Source organism: Ambystoma mexicanum, chromosome 7p (assembly GCF_040938575.1).
Source record: "Ambystoma mexicanum isolate Mex_15411 chromosome 7p, UKY_AmexF1_1, whole genome shotgun sequence".
NCBI lineage: Eukaryota > Metazoa > Chordata > Amphibia > Caudata > Ambystomatidae > Ambystoma > Ambystoma mexicanum.
The window spans coordinates 463,999,143-464,020,020 of NC_090939.1; the positions used below are offsets into that span (position 1 = coordinate 463,999,143).

Here is a 20,878-nt window from a genome sequence, read left to right on the forward strand (position 1 = left end):
GTCCCTCTGGAACGGTTGCCGGTGTTGCCCGTGCCCTGGGCAACTGAGTCTTTCCGCTACCTCGGAATTGATGTATATCATACTGTGAAGGAAGAACACTTGCACAATACTGAGGCGGCGGTGAAAAGAATCCGCGAGAGTATGCGGTTTTGGGAGAAGCTGCCGCGGGCAATGGTGGGCCGGGGGGCGTTGCTTAAAATGGTGGTCCTGCCCAGGCTTTTGCACTTTTTCAGCAATATACCATACTTGATACCCAGGAAGTTCTTTGTCAGACTTGATAGTGTATGCAGGGACTTCCTGTGGCACGCCATCCGCAACAGGATGGCCCTGTGGAAACTGCAAAATTTCCACGATAGGGGAGGTATCAAGCTGCCGAACTTTGAGGCCTATTATGTGGCCAGCCAGCTGCAATACGTGGCTAAATGGCTCTCGGATGAGGAAACTCCTGAGTCTAGGCTGGTTGGGAGGGACTGCACCCCGTTTTATCTAAAGGAGGTCGTCTGGGTCCCTGGGTCGGACTTGCATGGACGCCCATGTATGTTGCTGCTGGGGTGGAGAATTTGGCGCAGAGCATGCCAGTTGATTGAGAGCCCGTGCCCGTGTTCCCCACATGTGCCGCTGGTCGCCCTAACTATGGGGGGACAGCCAGCTCAGGAAAATTATCTGGACATACTGGGAATCGGTTGGGCTGGCCACATTGGGAGACATATGGCAGGATGGGGCCATTAGGGAATTCGTAGACCTGAGAGGAGAAACAGGGCTGCACGGGGGCCAATATGTTACGTATCTAAGGCTGGTACAGATCATCCGTAAGACTTGGCCGGAGACGGTGCTAGCGGAAGATCCGGACGCACTGATCGGAACGATATATGATATATCAGAGGGCGGGCATGAGATCTCTAGATTATATGAGGTGGTGATGACCCGGGTGGGGAAGGATTTGATGGATTTGAGGCTGGATTGGGAGGCGGAAGTGGGGGCACAGATGACTGATGGGATGTGGGAACGGGCCATGGGATACCATAAGAAAGTGTCCAGGAATGCTAGATTGCAGCAAATACAGCTATACATCATGCACAGAGCATATATGACCCCGAAGAAAATAGCCAAGTTTGCGACCGCAGGTAGACAAGCATGCCCGAAATGCGATGAAGAAGACGCAGACATGACACATATGTTCTGGTCCAGCCCAGTGATTGAAGGCTTTTGGGGGGAAGTGGCACAGAAATTAGCAGATAAGGGGGTCCTGCTACGCATTGACACGGCCTGGGCCTGCCTCCTGGGAGGGTTCCCCAGACCACGGAACACCAAACATCTCGGGAAACTGAGAGACCTGGCGTATGTACTTGCTAAGAGAAGGATAGCTATGAGTTGGAAACAACGCCATGGGCCAAGAATAGAGATATGGTGGCGGGACCTGCAGAAGTGGGCGGAGGCTGAAACAGTGGTATGGCAGGAAGCGTGTGGCAATTGTTTGGCACGAAAATGGACCCTGCTGCTTCTGAGAGGGGCGACGCCCGGCCACACCAAGTGTACACAGAATAGTAAGGTTGATAAGCTCTTGGGGGGAAGGGGGTTTGAAGTGCAGTAACATGGCATTAATTGATGTTTACAGTTGTAATGTATAATGCTGCAACTTTGGTTTGTATTGTTTTATTTTGAAAATAAAAAATATTTAAAAAAAAAAAAACAGTAGCGGCAAGTTTACAGGTACTGTTGTTTCCGGACCAGCAACCTCATAATGACCCCCAGGGTCTTTCTTGAACGGTCATGCATTTTTTAAGGCATATGATCCAATGCTATGTCGCTTGCATTTCTGTTCCTCAAACAGGAAAGAAATTTGTTTTTTGGGTCGCATTTTACAGTGGACGCGCTGGGCGCTTGCAGAACACTGTCAGGAGAGTGCTTCTATTCAAGGTACTATCCATTTTGACTGCCAAAAATCGATCAAATGGTACAGTTTGACCTATTTTGCCAGTACCATTCGATCGATTTTTATAAATACCGAACATGTGGAGCGGGAGTTGCGGGGGTGTCACCCACTCCTTATGTTCAATATTTCGGCTTTGGGGGTTGCAGGGATGTCCCCCGCTTTCTCAAAATTGGAGGTGGGGGGCTGAAAACAAAAACAAAAAAAACTAAAAAGGGACCCTGCGGCGTCGGATCCGTCCTGTGTTAGAGGGACTGATCTGACACCGCAGGGTTGGAGGGGAAGCGGCAGAGACCAAGCAGTTAACTAGGGGAGGGGGAGGGTTGGTGGTGAAAGGTCCATTTTGGGTGGTTTGGTTGAAGTGCAAATCTATATGCGGCAAAATTGAAAAACTGTTCTGCTGAGCCAGAGACATCCAGGATTCTTCCTATTAAATTAATACAAAAGATACATAATACTGACACCCTGACTCCTTTAGCCTTGCATTCTGCCTTTTTCCTACAATGTGGCAATCTAACACCCTCCAGATGATACAAAATGTCCAGCAGAAATGCCGCAATAAAGGTTTGTGCTGCAAAATTTGCCATTTCATGGCGCAAAATTTGCCATTTCATGCCGCAAAATCCTGGAAGCTCTGACTATAGCTTGCAAGAAGTGTAGCGTTATTAGCAATCCTCGTGGAATATGCTGTATATGCGTTTGCCAAGGGCGTACAGCTTTACAGTCCTTGTCGGGGGCTGTTCTGAATTAGACAAAGGCACTCCGGCTCTCTTCCCGATAGTAGTAACTACTAGGAAGTCTGGAGTGGCATGCCCCCTGATGTATAATGGGTCAGAAGGGGAGGGGTGGAACAGTTTTTTGAGCCAAGGCTGGACGGCCCTTGTAAGCGGAGGGGATAGCAAAGAACGTGCAATGTGCTTCTTGACAAGAGTTTAACTGGGAGATTGCCTGGCTTGCAGGAGGTTTTTCCTTCAGGATGTCCTCCAGAAAGTCAGTATCTTGTACCGCTTCCTGCTTGGCAATCTGGAAATGTTCTGCATCCCTTTTCAGGATTGCATTGAGTGCCATTTGATCATCAATGGGTGAAGCTTGTCTTGGTAGAGGTGAGGAGGGAGGATCAAGAAAAATGGCGTCTGGGTCAGAAGTTGGGGTGGGGGAAAGCCAAGGTGTTTCCTCAACAGGCTGATCCTGGTCCCAATCTGGGCATGGGTCAGGTGTATCCTGCCCAAAAGGGTTGTCTTGTTGGTCATAGGGATCCTCATAGACCTCTTCAGGTTCGGAGTATTAATGAACCTCTTCCTGTGGAGTCTGGCTGGAGAGTTTTTGTACCCTTGGAAAACTAGGGCAGAAATCCTCCTCCCTAGTTCTCTTAGGGTTAAAATATTTGTCAGAGAAGTCTACAAACTAGACAGTTTGTCCATACAGCTTTCAAACCTCACTCTGGTCCAAGGAGATGAACCAGAAGGGTCAGGAGGAGGCAAAGGCTCTCCCAGAGAAAAGGGGTCGCTGAAGGGAGTGCCCTTGTCAGATAGTCTTGGAGAGGGGCTGGGACCCCATCTGAATACTCCTCTCGACGAGAGGATGTACTTTTTGGCTTATTTGCCGCCAAAATAATGTTAGCAAGACTCTTGCGTAGTTCCGTTGGGTTTGGGAGAGATTGACGCACATGTAGGCATCGTCAAGGTCTTCGGCACCACCAAAACCTCTGTGGCGGGCGTGCTCCTATACGGCATGCCTGCACTGGTGTTTTCTTTCTTTTTTTTTTAAGCAGAGACACCTTTGTGTGTTGCATGCCGACACGTCGATGCGGGGAGGGCAGTCGATCTTGAGGATCGGAAGGAGTTGCCAAAGTATGACGGCCGGTTGGCATTTGTTGATTCCTCGACGTATCCATCGAGTGAGTACGTGGGTTGTGCGTTTATCCTTCTGTGGTGTGGGTGTGCCCTTGTCGCAAGGATGTAGTCTCCCCATAGCAGTACCGGCGGCCTGCCCGACAGGGCCAGGGACGGCAACTAGGAACCTCCCCAAGGGACCTCGACACATGAGGGGTTTTGGGTACACTACACGTCAAGTTAGGGATAGTGTTACAAGCAAGGCCATGTCGATGTGCCATGTCGACGTCCCCCTTTTGATCCTCGAAAGAAAGATGTAATACTCTGCGATAACCACTAGATATCAGACTATATGGTCCCGGCCTTCTTTTTTCACCATTTCTTGTTGTAAAGATCCTCCTTGAGATTTACTCTGCACACCAAACCAGGTTTGGTCCCTTTGTTCGTTTTGGCTTAGGCAGGCTTCAGTGCTGAAACCCGCCTCTGGCTCCAGCGTGTTTGGCAGGGCAGGAAGCAAGGGAGGTGCCCGAAACTCCCTGTTCTTAGTCTGCTTGGTTACAGGAATGCACCCAAAGGTGATTGGTCGGATGACCCTGCTGTGTGATTGAGAGCTAAGCTGAATGGGAGAGACTTGCAAAAACCCTTGCCTTTTTATGCAAGAACTTGGAAGAGAAGCTTGCGCAACTCCTGGACCGTTGCTTTGACCGATGAGGCCCTGCTGCAGTGCTGAAGCTCCAAATTTGCCTCGACTAGAGAAGCCCTCCAAAGACGACTTCTCCCCTTGGGTTGGTGGGACCAATCGACCCCAAGACGAAATCGACTGGAATCCCCCTCTCTGCTGGCTGTACTTCCATTGCTGCTGCAGGAACCGATTGCCAGGGGACCGGAACACCAGATTTGAGTGCATCGTTTTTAAGCCAGACCCGAGCTCCCGGCAGATCCTCTGGACTCCCTCGAAGCAGGACTTTCCAAGCCTAAGCCACCTAAGAGTGCTGGACGCAAGAAGTAAGGAGAGCCCACAAGGTGTCCAACAACCGCGGTGGTGCTATCCGCGAGAAGCTGAAACCGCGAAATGCTGCTGATCTGAACTTTGTCCGATGCTGCTGCCGACCTTCAAATCGTAGTGCAGGAGTCCCCAGGCGTCCTCCCTCTGGTCCCCATGACTGAGGTCAAGGAACAACAGGACCAGCAGGAACTACAATAGGAACAGAAGCCAGCTGGAACCATTTCTTCAGACCTAAGGTACTGTGAACTAAGGGGTGCCTACCTCTTGTGTGTATAGCTTGCTTGCTCTCAGTTGAGACTTGTCTTGCCTGCCCTTTGCAGAGTTGCATGCAGCGTTGCCCTCCACAAGCCTCCCAGCTTGTGGTGCAACAGTGATTTATTTTACAAAAAGACTTTCCTATAACATTGTGCGATATATTACCTTCAAGAAGTGCCTCAGCTCCCCTAGACTTTTGTTCAATTGACATTAGCAGTCCTGGCTCCCTGAAAGACTCTTTAACCTCCGACTTTGTGTTTGAGCTATCCCTCAAAAAGTCATACATTCCTTACATGTATAGCTGGGAAAGGGTTAAATCTATATTGCATTGGGGAGGGTGGGAGTGGGGGTGTTGGGGGGTATTCAAAAGTGCTTACCTGTTTCAGAAAACATTTTAACCATTGTTTCCTTCCCTAACATTTTCCTTTTCGCCACCACTTTAGTAATACCATTTAAGTGTGAAAAGTGATATATTAATGTCCACAGAATCCTAGCAATTGAAGTCACCTCAGGGTGTAGGAAAATCTGTGTGTCATACCAAAAGGGTATCAACTTCATTGAACCGAAGTGTATTTTGAAGTGCATTTTATTGTTCCCAATTGCCCCCTTCTTAAGAAGGCAACTGACTGTTAAATTAATAAATAATTATTTAAATCATGCAATCTTGAATACAAGTGTTATTTGAATACCTGTCACTGTGACTGTTACAATCCTACAGCTCACATTGACCCCTCTTCAGATAAGCCGCGCTGCTCAGTCACTTTACCAACTTGTGTAGTACAGATTTATACCAAAGGATGGGTTACTTATTGCCAAGAGGACAAGGCTGGTGTAGTCTCCCACAGGGTTACAACATACAATCTTTCCTAACATCGGCTAACCCGGCGAAGCTGCAAGAAAAGCTAGAGAAAACGAAGGCGCTGGAAAAAGCAGCCGACCTGGCCCAGAAGGCCCAGGCGGTCCAGTTGAAGTTGTTGTCGATGATCGAGTTGGTGGCGGCCACCCTCTCGAAGGCTAACGGTGCTAACCCAGTCAAGGTAGCCCCTGCAATACCCAGAGTGTCCCTACCCCCGAGTCAGGAGTCCTCATCCAAGCCAGTGGAGAGGACACCAGAGAAGATGATGCTGTCGCTAAGTCAGAATCCGACCCCTCAGGATGCAAAAAGGGCGGGAGGGGAAGAGGAGGCGTCAACCATACTCCAGGGCTCGGATATTTCTTCCTCGGACGAGGAGGATCACGTGTCATACACACGGTCCAGGAGAACTTGGGGGACGCAGACTGCATAAATGCAGAGGGGATGATGACGACGGCGGAAATGACAGCGCTTGGCCCAGTAGGCCCACCTCCGACCCCTCTGAGGGATGCATCGCTGGACATTCCTTCGACCCTACGCATCCTGGTGTCAGAGATTCAGAAAAAGATGCTGACTACGGACCAGCCTCCAGGAAGCGGCACCCTACGCCACTGCATCATTCTCTACACATGCCCCCGCCCCCCTAACCTCCGCTGGGACACTGCGACAGACACGGCCACTACGGACATGGACGATGACAAGGCCACGGCGGGCGTTTCGCTGCAGATTTCCACCCCGGATGAGGTGGGGTCGTTCCATGTCATGGTCGCCAGAGCGTCTAAACTCTTCCAACTAACGCCAGAAGAGGCCAAGAAGGAAGGTTTCCTATACCAACGGCGCAAGGCCAAGAGGAAGACCATCTTGGCGGTGCCTCTCCTGGATGACGTTTGGGAGGAGGAAGATATAAATAGTTATGTATTAATTTTAACAGTCAGTTTAAATCCAAGCCTTCTTTAGAAGGTAGCAATATGCAACACACTTCAAAAATATACTCCTTCAGTTCAATAAAGTAAAGTAGATACACTTTTGGGATGGCACAGACAATTTCTACACCCTCAGGGGACTTCAATAGCTAGGACACTGTGGACATTAATATATCATTTTTTCACACTTAAATTGTAATACTGAAGTTGTCGCAAAAAAGGAAAAGAGGTTAGGGGAGAAAACAGTGGTTTAAAAGTTTCTCACATGGCTAAGCACGTTTGAATCCCCAATGCAATGTAGGTTAACCCTTTCCCAGCAATACAAGTAGGATATGTATGACCTTTTTGGAGGGATAGTTAAGCACAAAGTGAGAGGGTCAAAAGAATCTGCAGGGACCAGGCCAGCCAATGTTACTTGAGCAAAGTGTTGGGGAGCTGAGGCACTTCTTAAAGATTAGCACAAAAGTCTTGCAAAATGTTTAAGAGAGCTTTGTTGTAAAAGAAATTCATTGTTGGGCCACAAGATGGGAGGCTAGTGAAGGGCAAAGCTGCAAGAAAATCTGCAAAGGCAGCCAAAGCAATTCACAGTACGTTGAATGTGAAGAAAAAGGTTCCAGCTGGCTTCAGTTCCTGTTGAAGTCCTGCAGATCCGGGTCTTCCTGGGCCTCAGTCGTGGGGACAAGAGGGGGGACATCTAGGGACTCCTGGACTACGGTTTGAAGGTCGGTGACAGCAATTGGCGCAATTCAGATCAGTGGTAGTCTGCGGTTTCAGCTTCTCGCAAATAGCACCACAGCGGTTGCTGGACACTGTAGGCTCTCCTTGTTTCTGGGGTCCAGCACTCTTGACGTGCCTCAGGCTTGGAAAGTCCTGCTTCGAGGGAGTCTGGAGTATCTTACTGGTGATCGGGTCCGGCTTAAAGGCGATGCACTCGATTGTGGTGTTCCTGTCCCCTGGCACTCGGTTCCTGCAGCAGCGTAGAAGTACAGCGAGCAGAGGGAGGGGTTCCAGTCGAGTTCATCTTGGGGTTGATTGTTCCCACCGACCCAAGAAGAGAAGGTGTCCTTTCTGGGCTTCTCTAGTCGAGTAGAAATTCACAGCTTCAGCAATGCAGCAGGGCTTCACCGGGCAAACCAACAGTCCAGGAGGGTGCAGCAAGCTTCTCTTCCAGTTTTCTTCTTCGGTTCCTTCGTCCAGTGGTCGACTGCCTTCCTTGCAAAAGACCTCGCCTTTTATACAAGTCTCTCCCATTCATCCGCAGCCTAGCTGTCAATCACACAGCAGGGATGCTGTTAGGGAGAATTCTCATTAATGTGCTAATTCCCTTCTACCTTAGAGACCCCAGCACTTTTGCTGGACTTTAGGACTTTTAATGTTTAACCTGGAGAGAGTGAGACCTTTTTCTCACTCTCCCGTGTATTTTTCTGTGATTTGAACTCTGTCTCCCTTTTGGTTTTGGAGTCTGACAAACTCCATAGGCATCATCTTTTTACATTGTGACACACGGCACCTTCAGTGCAGTGGCACAGAGAAGTCTTTCAGATTTCCCAAAGGTTTAAATACCTTCTCTTGGATCAACTACTCTTTCCAAGAGCAGTGAAGTGAAATTGACTTTACTTGCATTTTGTAACTTTCTAGACCCAGCACACACTATCTTACAATAGGGTGCTGGAGGGGTTACTTAGTATCCCCTTTGTCTAGTTTCTCATGTAACATTTTTGTATGTTACCCTTTCTACAATTAATGGCTTTCTACAATTAATGGCTCGTGGCAGTGATTTACTTTGCACTGTGTGTTTTTACCGCGGGCTGCGTTCACAGCTGCAGTAATGCACCCATGGGTGCCCATTTTGTCAAAATGGCCCGGTCTTCTTTTGTCACCATTTCTTGTTGGAAAGGTCCTTCTTTAGACGTACCATGTGCCAAACCAGGTTTGGCCCCTTTGTTAGTTTGGTCTTTGACGGGATTCACTGGTGAAGCCCTCCTCTGGCTCCAGCGTGTCTGGCAGGGCAGGAAGCGAGGGAGGTTCCCGAAACTCCCTGTGCTTAGTCTCCTTGGTTACAGGAATGCACCCAAAAGTGATTAGCTGGCTGGCTGTCCTTGGGAGAAACCTGCATAACTGGCGAGGTCTTTTGCTTGAAAGGCAGAGTCGACCACTGGACGAAGGAATCCAAAGAAGAACTTGGAAGAGATGGCTGCTGCAACTCCTGGACTGTTGGTTTGCCCGGTAAAGCCCTGCTGCAGTGCTGAAGCTCCGAATTCGCACCGGCGAGAGCAGCCCTGCAAAGGATGACTTCTCCCCTTGGGTTGGTGGGACCATAATCGACCCCAAGACGAACTCATCTTGAAATCCACTCGGAGATAGCTGTACTTCCATTGCTGCTGCAGGAACTGATTGCCAGGGAGAGGAACACCAGAAAAGTGCGTTGTCTTTAAGTAAGACTCGAGCTCCAGGAGGATCCTTCGGACTCCCAGGAAGCAGCACTGACTAAGCCTGAGCCACTGCAACAGAGTGCTGGACCCCAGAAGCAAGGAAAGTCCATAAGGTATCCGAGAACCGTGGTGGTGCTATTCGCGAGAGGCTGAAACTGCGACGTGCCGCTGATCTGAAAATTGCCCATTGCTGCCGCCGACCTTTAATTCGTAGTGCAGGAGTCCACAGAAATTCTCCCTTTTGTCCCCATGACTGAGGCCCAGGAACGCAAGGATTTGCCATACTGCAACTGGAACAGAAGTCAGCTGGAACCAATTTCTTCAGATCTAAGGTACTGTAAACTAAGGGGGACTTGCCTATTGTTGTGTAGACTTGCTAGCTCTCAGTTGAGACTTGTCTTGGTTGCAGCTTTGCCCCCACTAGCCTCCCAGCTTGTGGCCCAACAGTGATTTCATTTTCTACAAAGACTTCTAAAACATTGTGCAAGACTTTTTACTTATCTTCAAGAAGTGCTTCCGCTCCCCTAGACTTTGCTCAATTGACATTGGATGTCGAGGCTCACTGAAAAACTCTTCTATCCTCTTGACTTTGTAATCTAACTATCCCTCACAAAAGTCACACATTCTTTAACTTGTGTAGCCGGGAAAGGGTACATTTACTTTGCACGTGGAGGGGGGTTTCAAAATGTACTTACCTGTTTAAGAATATTTGTGAACCATTGTTTTATTCCCCAACATTCTCCTTTTAACACCAAACTCAGTATTGCTCTAAATGTATCAGTGATATACACTGTGCACAGTGTCCTAGTTATTTAAGTCACCTCAGGTTGTAGGAAGTGTCTGTGTCATCCCTAATGGGTATCTATTGATTTATTGAAACTGAGAGTGTGTATTTTCGAAGTATCTTTTTGTGTTACATATATTGCTCCCTTCTAAAGAAGACTTATTCAACTGACTGCTAAATACATACATAATTGTTTATTCAGGAAACCTTGAGTGTAATAGTTTATTTGAATATGTGTCACTGTGAATCTCTAGGTTACAACCCTACAGACCCCTCTTGAGATAAGCCTGGCTGCTCAGCCACACTACCAACATGTGTAGTACAGACTTATCCAAAAGGTTGGGTTACATATTGCCAGGAGGACAAAGTTGGTGTAGTCTCCCAAAGGGTACTGCATACAATCTTGCCTAACAGTGGCTGTCCTTTAAGGACAGCCAGCCGGCCAATCACCTTTGGGTACATTCCTGTAACTAAGGAGACTAAGCACCGGGAGATTCGGAAACCTCCATTGCTTCCTGCCCTGCCAAACACGCTGGAGCCAGAGGCGGGATTCAGCACCGAGGCCCGCCGAAGACAAAACAAACAAAGGGACCAAACCTGGTTTGGCGCGCAGAGTAAATCACAAGAAGGACCTCCAACAAGAAATTGTGAAAAAAGAAGACCAGGACCATTTTGACAAAATGGGCACCCATGGGTGCAATACTGCAGCTGAGGGTTCAGTCTGCGGTATAAACGCACAATTGTAGGAAAAGTAAACCACTGCCACCAGCCATTCATTCTAGAAAGGGCAACATAAAAAATGTTAAACGAGAAGGTAGACAACGGGGATACTAAGTAACCGCTCCAGCACCTTTTGTAAGATAGTGTGTGCTGGGTCTACAAAGAGAAAAATTTGAGTAAAATTCAATTTCACTTTACAACTTTTGGAAACAGTAGTATATCCAAGAGAAGGTATTTAAACCTTTGAGAAATCCAAAGGACTTCTCTCCGACACTGCACTGAAGGTGCTGGGTGTCAATGCAAAAAGATGATGCTGATGGCGTTTGTCAGACATTAAAACCAAATCAAACAAAAATACATGAGAGAGTGAGGAAAAAGGTCTCGCTCACACCAGGTTAAAATGAAAAAGTCCTTAAGTCCAGCAGAAGAGCTGGGGGTCTCCAAGGTAGAAGGGAAATCACACAGAAATGAGAATTCTCCCTAACAGGGTGCATGAATTGGCATCACCCACAATCATACAGTCCGCGCATTGCTTGAAGTCCGAGGCCTTGGATGGAGTAGGCATGGGGTACTTCAAACGCAAGTCAAGAAAAAGCTTGACAAGCGTTTTCCGATCACCGAACAAAATGTGCAGAAAAAAAAGGAACCGAGGGCATGGGGCGCAGTGTCGCTATATATATATACTGGCCCCGACGTTATATCTGGTAGGGGGCGCATGATGGCGTCAAACGGAGCCGATGCCAAGCTGCACACCCCGAGGAAGAAAAGGTTCCAGAGAACAGCAGCACTGGGATATGATACACGAGGAATCTGTGGGAGGAACGAGTCCATTATAAAGACCTACTTTACCCTGCAAAAGGGGGACTTAACCTACTTTTACAGCAGGCTTGCAGCAACTGTGGGTAGTAGACTACACTTCCAATTTTAGCTCCTGATTAATAAATCCGCTCTGTTCAGCTGTGTGCCTCTTCTAACAAAGTTACTTTGACTACAGTCTTGGAAGCTACCACGTAATACTCTGCTTTCTTTCCAACATGAACATTCAGACTGGCATGGAAAATCATGCTGAACACCCTTTTGTAGCATATTTTGTTGAATTCTTTCCTAGTCCTTTTTTCTAAAAGTACATCTAAAACGTTATATTGACTTTTACTACACCCTGAGCCTAATTAACCTATTTTTATAAACGCCACCTCATCATTAACCAACAGTGCATGTAACAAAAGGTTAAGGTCTTCCTAATCCAAGTATTGCAGCTATGAGATTTGCAGGCGCTCTGCATGGGCTTCCCGATTGCCATGAATACATTCAATAATTTTGAAGACATCCACCTTAAATATAGAAGAAGCTGAAAAGCAATCTTTCTGGAAAGAGGAAAATGACTCAAAATGAAACTTCAAATGGGGGTGAGGGATTTGGGCGAAAGTCACAATTTTAACTAGAGACAAACCTCTGGACTGAGGGAAACCTGTGCAGAGGAAGCGCCACTGTGACATGAGGTGAAGAAATACAAGTGGTATAATGTAACAGAAGATTAAGGATAGGGACCAACTCTGCTGTGTTTTCAGTTGTAGTGTGTGCCATTCCGATCTTTGGAACACATCCTCTCATGGGAACAGCAAGGTCCTGGATGCACATAGGGCGGTCATTCTAAAACTAGTGAAAGGGAGGGTGAGCAGGACAAGAACAGAGCAGACTAGATCAGGACCTGGAACAAAGACAATACAGCTGGAATAAAATGATCAGCTGGGGGATGGGACCACCAAGGAGAGAGAAGAGCTATGAGAAAATAGGGCAAGACAGGAGGGGCAATTAGGAGGACCTGCAGATGTAGGGACAAGAAATTTGGGGTGCGGGTGGATGAGGATCGGAAGATGAAGCTGCAGTGGTAGAAATGGCAGAGGATGGGGTGTAGTGGTGTAAGAGGAAGGGACACGCAATGAGACAAAGACATAGCTTGCTTGCTAACAAATGCCTTCGAGATGAAGGGTTCCAAGCCATTACATGCACCAAGAAGGGATAGCTAGGCTTATGGTTAAGGGTCACGGGATCAACAAAATCAAGCAACGAGTCACAGGGATATGCTACCCACTAAACAATGGATCTACGGGGCTCTTCCAATAAGAGGCCAGGAAGAGTAACAAAGCAGCAGCTTCAAATCGGGCTGGTCCATTGTTAAAATACACAATGTGATCAGAGTGTGTCTACAGCTAAACCACAATGGAGAGAAGAAATCTCTTAAAGATGCCAGAATTTCAAACAGCAACAAACATAGTGGTTTACATTTCATACATTGCAAAATACAAAGGTAGCATGGAGTGATGGGCCAACTGCTGTGCTAAAAAAGAAAAATCTTCGGGCAGATTATAAACAGAGGTTTTTAGGAATAGCTTCTGGACAAAAAAAAAGGAAGCTTTTTTTAGCCTTAAAATCCTCGTAAGGCTGCCATTAACACATCCATTAAATCACAAATGATTCTGCAAACAAAGTGCGACAGGGTAACTGTTAAAGAACCTTTATGATGACAAACCTCAACATGATCTCTCACGATTAAAGATTGACTTAACCAAGCCATTGTCAGATCAGACTAGGAAATCACAGAACTGGGGAAGTGAGCAGCAAAATTTAACAGTGGGAGATCGAACAATTCATCAGGCAGAAAGGTCTGCAAATAATTGCAAAAAATGGATAACAGCATGTAGTATTTGCAAGGCAAATAAAGTGACGGGGATACAGTGTCAAGCTGTGCAACAGTTGTAAACAACAAGTTGGCCATTAACAGATAACGAGAAAGAACAACAGCAGCAGCGACAATAGCTCATGTAGCAGCAATAGGAGTCCATAGTACAAGCCAAATCATACCAACTCCCTATTCGTCTCATCAATATTCAGATGGGTGCAAAAATGTGACTTGGAAACGCAAATCGGTACAAGTCCAAAATGGACAACATAAAAATGCACCATCTCGGGAAAATAGTTGTACATGATATAGAGGACTACAAGCAAGCTCAGAATCTCTGGTTCGGCCCTATGAGATATCACTTACTGGGTTACATTCCCAAAGAGTGTAGTCTATGAAAAAACAAACCCCAAGTAAGGTATTGCGCAATATGGCAGGTAGATTTATAGGTTATCAGAGACGTTACAACAAATAACTGGGTTACCATCCACTTGGTGCAGGGACTCCAAGGCAGCACAACATGTGGAGGCCCTTACCATTGAAAAAAGGAATCATCATAAGATGTATTTTTATAACAGATATTTTTTAAGTGTCATAGGGAGCCTACTGACCTTTAGAAAATGTGTGCAAGGTTAGGAATACAATAAATGTAATGTAGGTGCCCATGAGAAAACATAACTGACTTTCCCAAACTCTGGTGGCTCTACATCCTATTAAAATCCTTACAGTAGAGCGATGGAAGTTAAGGTTTCAGACATATTTGCTTGACTGTGATCATCCCCCAATCTAATTTAATAGGATGTCAGAATGTTGAAAAGCATTTTCCCTTGAGGGCAGCTATTCACCATTAACCACAAGTTAAAGATGCAAGGAAGCTAGGTAAAAAGCATGCTCTTTCCACAAAAAAGTTTCCATTTTGTTAATTAATTCTTTGTCAATATTGGGAAGCATATTTGTAAAACCAGGTCACTACTCACCTCCTCTGGTGTAAGAACTCCAGTTTCTTTGAACTTTGACAACTAGTTAAGATAAAAAAAGAAGAACGCAAAATTAAACAAGGAGAACAATATAAGTTCGTGGACTAGTAGGATTAACCAACAAGTTCCAGGTTTACAACACTTACTACTACTTTAACATCAGATACAACAGTAGCAGGCATTATTTCCTGCTCCAATTATAAAGCGGAGCAGATGGTGAATACATTTAAATGGAGAAGCACATTTTTCTCTGTGCCACTGCATGCACACCACCACCTTGCTCTGTTCCTTTCCTTCGTGTTAACTATGAAGGAGTGAGTGGGTACAAAGGGCTTTATGTAGTGTGACGAATACTTGGATGCCATCCAGTCTCCCCTATGGGGAGCCTCTTCCCATGAGGTCAGGGAGGTGAGGCCGTTACCCGACAGTCCCCCCGGGGGTGGTACTCAGCGGGTGGATCATGGAGAGGGATTTCCCCTGTGGGACAAAGGACGGCTATCCAGGGAGAACGTGTTATTCAACCACTGCACCGGATCCCCACTCACCCTCCTACCCTATCCTCTTGACCTCTGTGCCCCATACATCTATGTATAGGTGTAGAGTAGAAGATTCCACTTCCTTGGGAAGTACTGCGATGAGGAAGAGTAAGAACTGCCTAGGGATAACAGCCTTGATAAGTACTGGGGCGATGGAGAGGGGCAGAGCAGTACAGATTGCCCCGTGGAACCAAGCTGAGCAGTCTAACGTTTCCCGGAACTCGATTGGCCAGAGCCAATACAAAATAGAGATAAAAACCATGGGGGGGAAGAGAGAAGGGCCCTGCCTGGAGGAAACATGAGCAGAAGAAACAGTAGAAGTTCGAGGTCGGTGTAGAAGATGCTTTCTGGCCTGCGACAAGACAGTTTGCCTGTCCAAGGTGGAAGAAGAAAGCTGCTTGTGTCTGCCTCCAGCTCCCAGAGACCGCTGGGGTACGAAGCTGCAAGCAGGAGGAGTGCCGCTGCACACAGTTGGGCTAGAGAGGCCAAGAAGAACCCACAAGCAGCCATACTCAAGCTGCCCACCCAAAGAACAGCGTGGGTGTTAGGCAAGATTGTATGTAGTAACCCTGTGGGAGACCAGTCTTGTTCTATTGGCAATAGTTAGCCCAACCTTTGGTATAGGCCTGTACTACACAAGTTGGTAGTGTGACCGAGCAGCCAGGCTTATTTCAAGAGGGGTCAATGTGAGCTATGGGGTTGTTAACCGAGATTCACAGTGACATGTATTCAAATAACACTTACACTCAAGGTTTCTTGGTAAAAATAGTTATTTATTAATTGTATCCGTCAGTTTAAATCTAAGCCTTCTTTAGAAGGATATGCAACACTAAAACGCACTTCAAAAATATACTCCGCCAGAAAAGGAAACGACAAGGAGGAGGAAAAGAAGCACCAAACAAAACAACCGAGTAGATGTGAATCCATAGCCAAAGATACTCGGTGCCCAACGGCGGAACACTCAAGGCGGAACAACACCCGATGAAGGAACATGGACAGAGCAATTAAAAAAGGCCCGGTGCGGTACCGGAACGACTAACATCAAGGCCAAGGGATGACAAGGGGTTTAGGACTCCCTGCACGGTTCGCCCCGAGCCAACAGAGGGCAGGGAGCGACAGGCGGAATGCCAGAGCTACCTTAGGTACCCGGGCCCTCCTCAGGAGCACAAGTTGGACTACAGTTAAAGTTTGGGGACAGGTTAACAGTTTGGGGTGGGAGGGACGTACCCGTTCCGGAAGAGGGAGGGGAATGGTCAACTCGGGCGAAAGGAGCACCCACAAAGGGCATATAAAATGGGGAAGATAAGATTTGTGACCTTAAATGTAAGGGGTCTGAACTCTCCAGTGAAACGGAAAAAAGTGGAGAAAATGTTACGGAAGGAAACGGCCGAAGTGCTACTACTCCAGGAGACACATATCAAAGTACAGGATAGGGGGAAAATTCGCCTCAGAGGCTACGATATACTGGCACAATCCAACGCAGCGGAGAAGAGAGCGGGAGTGATGATAGCAATTAAGGAGGGTCTGGAAGCAAGCCTGATTGACAAACTTTCCGACAAAGATGGCCGGTTCGCCTTTGCCAATATCAAGCTGCACAACGCCACACTGACACTGGCCTCAGTATATGCCCCAAACACAGGTCAAGACGGCTTCCTGAGAGACACGATGGGGAGGCTGGAGGTGTACGCGAAGGGTGAAATAATCATAGGAGGGGACTTTAATATGGCCTGGCATCCTCAGACCGACAGAAGCACGGGTGGGCCCCACCACCAAGGCGCCCCGTCGGTTCGACTTAAACGACGGATGGAGGGTATGGCGTTGTGCGATGCATGGAGAGAACATAAAGGCCAAACCAAGGGATACACATATTACTCACACGTCCACAACACAATGTCAAGAATCGACTACTTCTGGGTGTCAGTGGGGAAATTGGGCAAAATTCAAAACATGGAACTGGGTCCCATTTCCCTGTCAGACCACGCACCCCTTTGGATGGACCTCTCGACCCCAAAGAAAGAGAAAGGAATCTGGAGGTGGCAGCTTCCTAGGGAGATACTCTCGGACCCAGTGATGGGTGAAGCCATTAGGGACAAAATCACAGAGTTCTTTGAAATTAACGATACAGGGGAGACAGCCCTCAGCACGGTTTGGGAGGCGTTCAAGGCAGTGATCAGGGGCCACTTAATAGCCCTCAAATCAGCAAAGGATAAACAAGCACAACGGTGGGAAACAGATCTGGAAGAGAAGCTGTCAAAAATCCGCGGAGAACTACTGGCGAACCCCACCAGGAGCTTAAAAAGATCACTCAAACACACAGAGGGGCAACTGGACCTCCTCCGCAGTAGGAGGGCCCAAAGATCCCTCCTATACCTCAAACAGAGATACTATATAAAAGCTAACAAGGCTGACCGATACCTAGCCCGGTTACTCTCTGCAAAGCGGAAAACAATGACCATTCGGTCCATTAAAAATACACAAGGAGAACAGCAGACACGCACCGAAGATATAGGAGACACATTCAGGAAGTTCTACCAGGACCTATATGAAACTAAACACCGAGACGAGGCGGACCAAAACGGATTCCTGACTTCGGTCCCCTTTCAAAAACTATCAGAAAAAGATAGAACGGACCTGGAGGCCCAAATTACGGAAAGCGAAGTGAAGAAAGCAATAAAAGATCTCCCGCTCAACAAGGCGCCAGGCCCGGATGGCTTTACTGCCCCATTCTATAAAAAGTATCAAGACCTCCTCACCCCCTTCCTCACCAGACTACTAAACACCTTCAGAGATAGTGGGAACATTACCCCCTCCATGGATGAAGCTAAAATACTGGTATTCCACAAACAAGGGAAAGATCCCTCCCTCCCCGGCTCATACAGACCGATAGCCCTGATCAACTTAGATTTAAAAATATACACAAAAATCCTGGCCGCCAGACTATCCCCACCGCTCCCCTCCCTAATAAACCCAGATCAATCAGGATTCATACCAGGGAGACAGACGCACGACAACACACGAAGGCTAGCCCATCTAATAGAAAAAACCAACATAACCCGCACCCCTGCTCTCCTACTATCTTTAGACGCAGAAAAAGCATTCGACCGGGTTGAATGGTCAATGCTCTTTAAAACTATGGCACACGAGATCCACCAGGGGGCGCCGAGATGTGTTGAAGCATCTCCGCTCGTCTCCCCGCAAGGGCGCTGATCGAGGGACCCGAGCCCCCCCCCCCCCCCCGACACCCCCGGAGCGAGACACCAACACCCCCCCCCCAGTACGAAGGTGCCGGGCACCCCCGGTCCAAACCTGAGACCCGGGAGCGGAGCGGAGCCGGAGTTCCGAGCCAACGAACTTCGAGGGCGCAAAGCCCCTCCCTCCTGCGCCCCTGCGGCTCCGCGGGAAGCAACTGCGAGCCCGGGCCCAGAGAGGACTCGTAAAGGCCTAGGCGTCCGAGGCCGAGGGATCCTGCCGAGACCCGACGGCGGTTTGCGGAAGCGGAACGGCCCAGGAGGTGGACCAAGGAGCGGGAGAAGGAGACGCCGCAACAGGACGAGGAACCCCCCCAGGAGTGCGCAGATTCTGGCGAAGCCCGCGCGGGGCGAACACGAGTGGCGTGGGCGAGGCCCCCCCCGAGGTAAGGAGACCAACCCCGGGGCTGGGCACCCACCGGGGGCTATAAAACTCAAGGCTCCCAACGCAAAGGGGGGAAAAAAAAAAAAAATATATAACGCGAAAAAAAAAACAATAAACGGGGTGAACCTGAGAAAGGGAACCCCCCGCCCACGACAAGTGAACTGCCAGGGGCTCCAGCCCCCCCACAACCTCCTTCCCACCCCTGGCCGCAGATATACCAGGGGCCCCCGCTCCCCCCAGGACGCAAAGGAGACGGGCAGGCCCCGGCGGCCTCAACTATTTGGGGGCGGACACCGGGGAGCAAGAGTGCCCAGTAAAGGCCTATGACCTGGAGGGAAACGCTGCAGAGGTTTCGGCGCCCATCCCTGGAGCCCCATACAACCCCTGAAATGGCCGCCCAAACGCAGCAAGAAACAACAGAAGCAACCTCGGTCTCCAGGGGAATGGCGGCCCTGTTGGATGAAATTAGAGGATTCCGCGCTGACATCACTCTTAGGCTGGACACCCTAGACAAAAAGGTTGACAACATAGAAGACAGGGTGCAGTCGCTGGAGAACAACACACCTTCGAGTGACATTTTCGAATCGCAATTTGACATGCGCCTGTCTGAGCTTGAGAGGAGAGAAGAAAAATGCTCATTGAAAATGGACGATTTGGAAAACAGGGAAAGGCGCTGCAACCTGCGATTTCTGGGCTTCCCGGAACAGGACGGGGAAACCCAGGCAGACATTATCAAGGCAGTCAACGCGGTGGTGAGAGTGCTTTTTGACGGAACTAACACTAACGAACCCACCATTGACAGGGCCCACAGAGCAGGGGCAGCCTCCAGGGGCCCCAGATCCGTCTTAGTTCGCTTCCACTACTTCTCCGAGAAAAGCAGGATCCTCGAACTAGCTCGCAAGAAGGGCCCGGTGGAATGTGAGGGGGCCCAAATCTCCGTATACCAAGATTTGTCGGCCTTCACTCTGGCGAGACGCCGCCTTTGTTCCCCTCTGACGAAAATGCTCCAAGCCAAGGGAGTCCGATACAGATGGGGGTATCCTTTTTCACTTTCTTTCGAGCACGAGGGATATAAATATACCCTGATCACCGAAGACGACATCCAAAGAGTATCTGGCGAACTCCTAGATAACTCGGAGTCTGAACCGGGAGACCGCGACCGTGAGCGCACCCCGAAGGGCCCAAAAAAGATCAACGCTCCAAAGGAGAGGCGCAGAGTACGAGGCCAAAGGAAATTCAGGAGAGTGGCACCAGCGTCGCCGGACCCTCAGAATAACTGAAATAAAATGCTAGAATCTGATGGAAACCTTATCCGCACGACGATGCAAAGGGGGGATGTTGTTGCATTTCAAACTTTTGCTACTAGCCCGAAGGGGCGGGGGGGGCTCGAATGGGTGTTTATAATGAGGTAACGAGCCCGGAGGGGGGAGACATGGTTGGCCGGTTGTGTGACTTTGGGACGATGCCTCAACACAACCAGGCGATCTGGGGGGGGGGGTGGGGGTGGGGGTGGGGGGAGAGAAGAGGGGATGTTGGGATGTTGGGGAATCTGTTACAGTACGCCAACGTTTGGGGACTTGATCACACCCTGGGGGCTGTTCCTAACCCTCAGCGGGGTGCTGAAACATAGAGGGAGTAACAACGCTTGCAACTCTGAAATTGGAGCTAGGTGCTTCACAATGCGTCCTAATGGATGATTCACTCCAATCCTTGTCAGTGGGGTCTCTGAACGTCCGGGGTCTCAACTCACCCACCAAGAGGTCACTGCTCATGCGGGAATTTACGAGGACGAAACTACAGTTTCTCTTCGTGCAAGAGACCCACTGGGTTCGGGGGAAAGAGCCCAAGCTCAAAGCTAAAAATATAGATCAGGTATTCTCAGCCTCTACCCAGTCCAAGAAGAGGGGAGTGGCTCTACTAGTGTCCCCCGGGGCTCACTTTGGGTTTAAGGTGGCACAGGCCGACCCCGAAGGCCGGTATCTCATGGTAAAAGGGGATGTGCGGGGACGCCTGTTCACCTTGGTTTGCATATACGCCCCAAATGAGTCGCAGGACGTTTTCTGGGAGAGCATGAAGGGGACAATAATGTCATTTGCGGAGGGGACCCTCCTGGTGGGAGGGGACTTTAATATGGTGCTCTGCCCCGAAAGGGACAGAAAGTCTGTGAACCCTTGTCCCAACATCCGCCTCCACAAAAAATTGGCCTCAACCTTCCAGGCAGTGAATGGGGAATTGGGGCTGTGTGACACGAGTACACCCAAGAAAGGACTGAACCCCGACTACACTTTTTATTCTAAGCCTCATGATGCCTTCTCGC

The 20,878-nt window shown here is 48.7% G+C and overlaps 1 protein-coding gene across 2 annotated transcripts in view; it reads right to left on the reverse strand.

Annotated features, from left to right (window-relative positions):
• ATG3 (autophagy related 3) overlaps positions 1–20,878 on the reverse strand; it is an 888,364-nt gene that overhangs the window by 804,587 nt on the left and 62,899 nt on the right. Inside the window, exon 3 of one of the 2 annotated variants that reach the window (XM_069636484.1) lies at positions 14,393–14,434. The exons of the other annotated variant lie outside the window; for it this stretch is intronic. Coding sequence (XP_069492585.1) covers positions 14,393–14,434 — 42 coding nt within the window. The remainder of the gene's footprint in view (positions 1–14,392; positions 14,435–20,878) is intronic. 2 annotated transcript variants of the gene reach the window in all.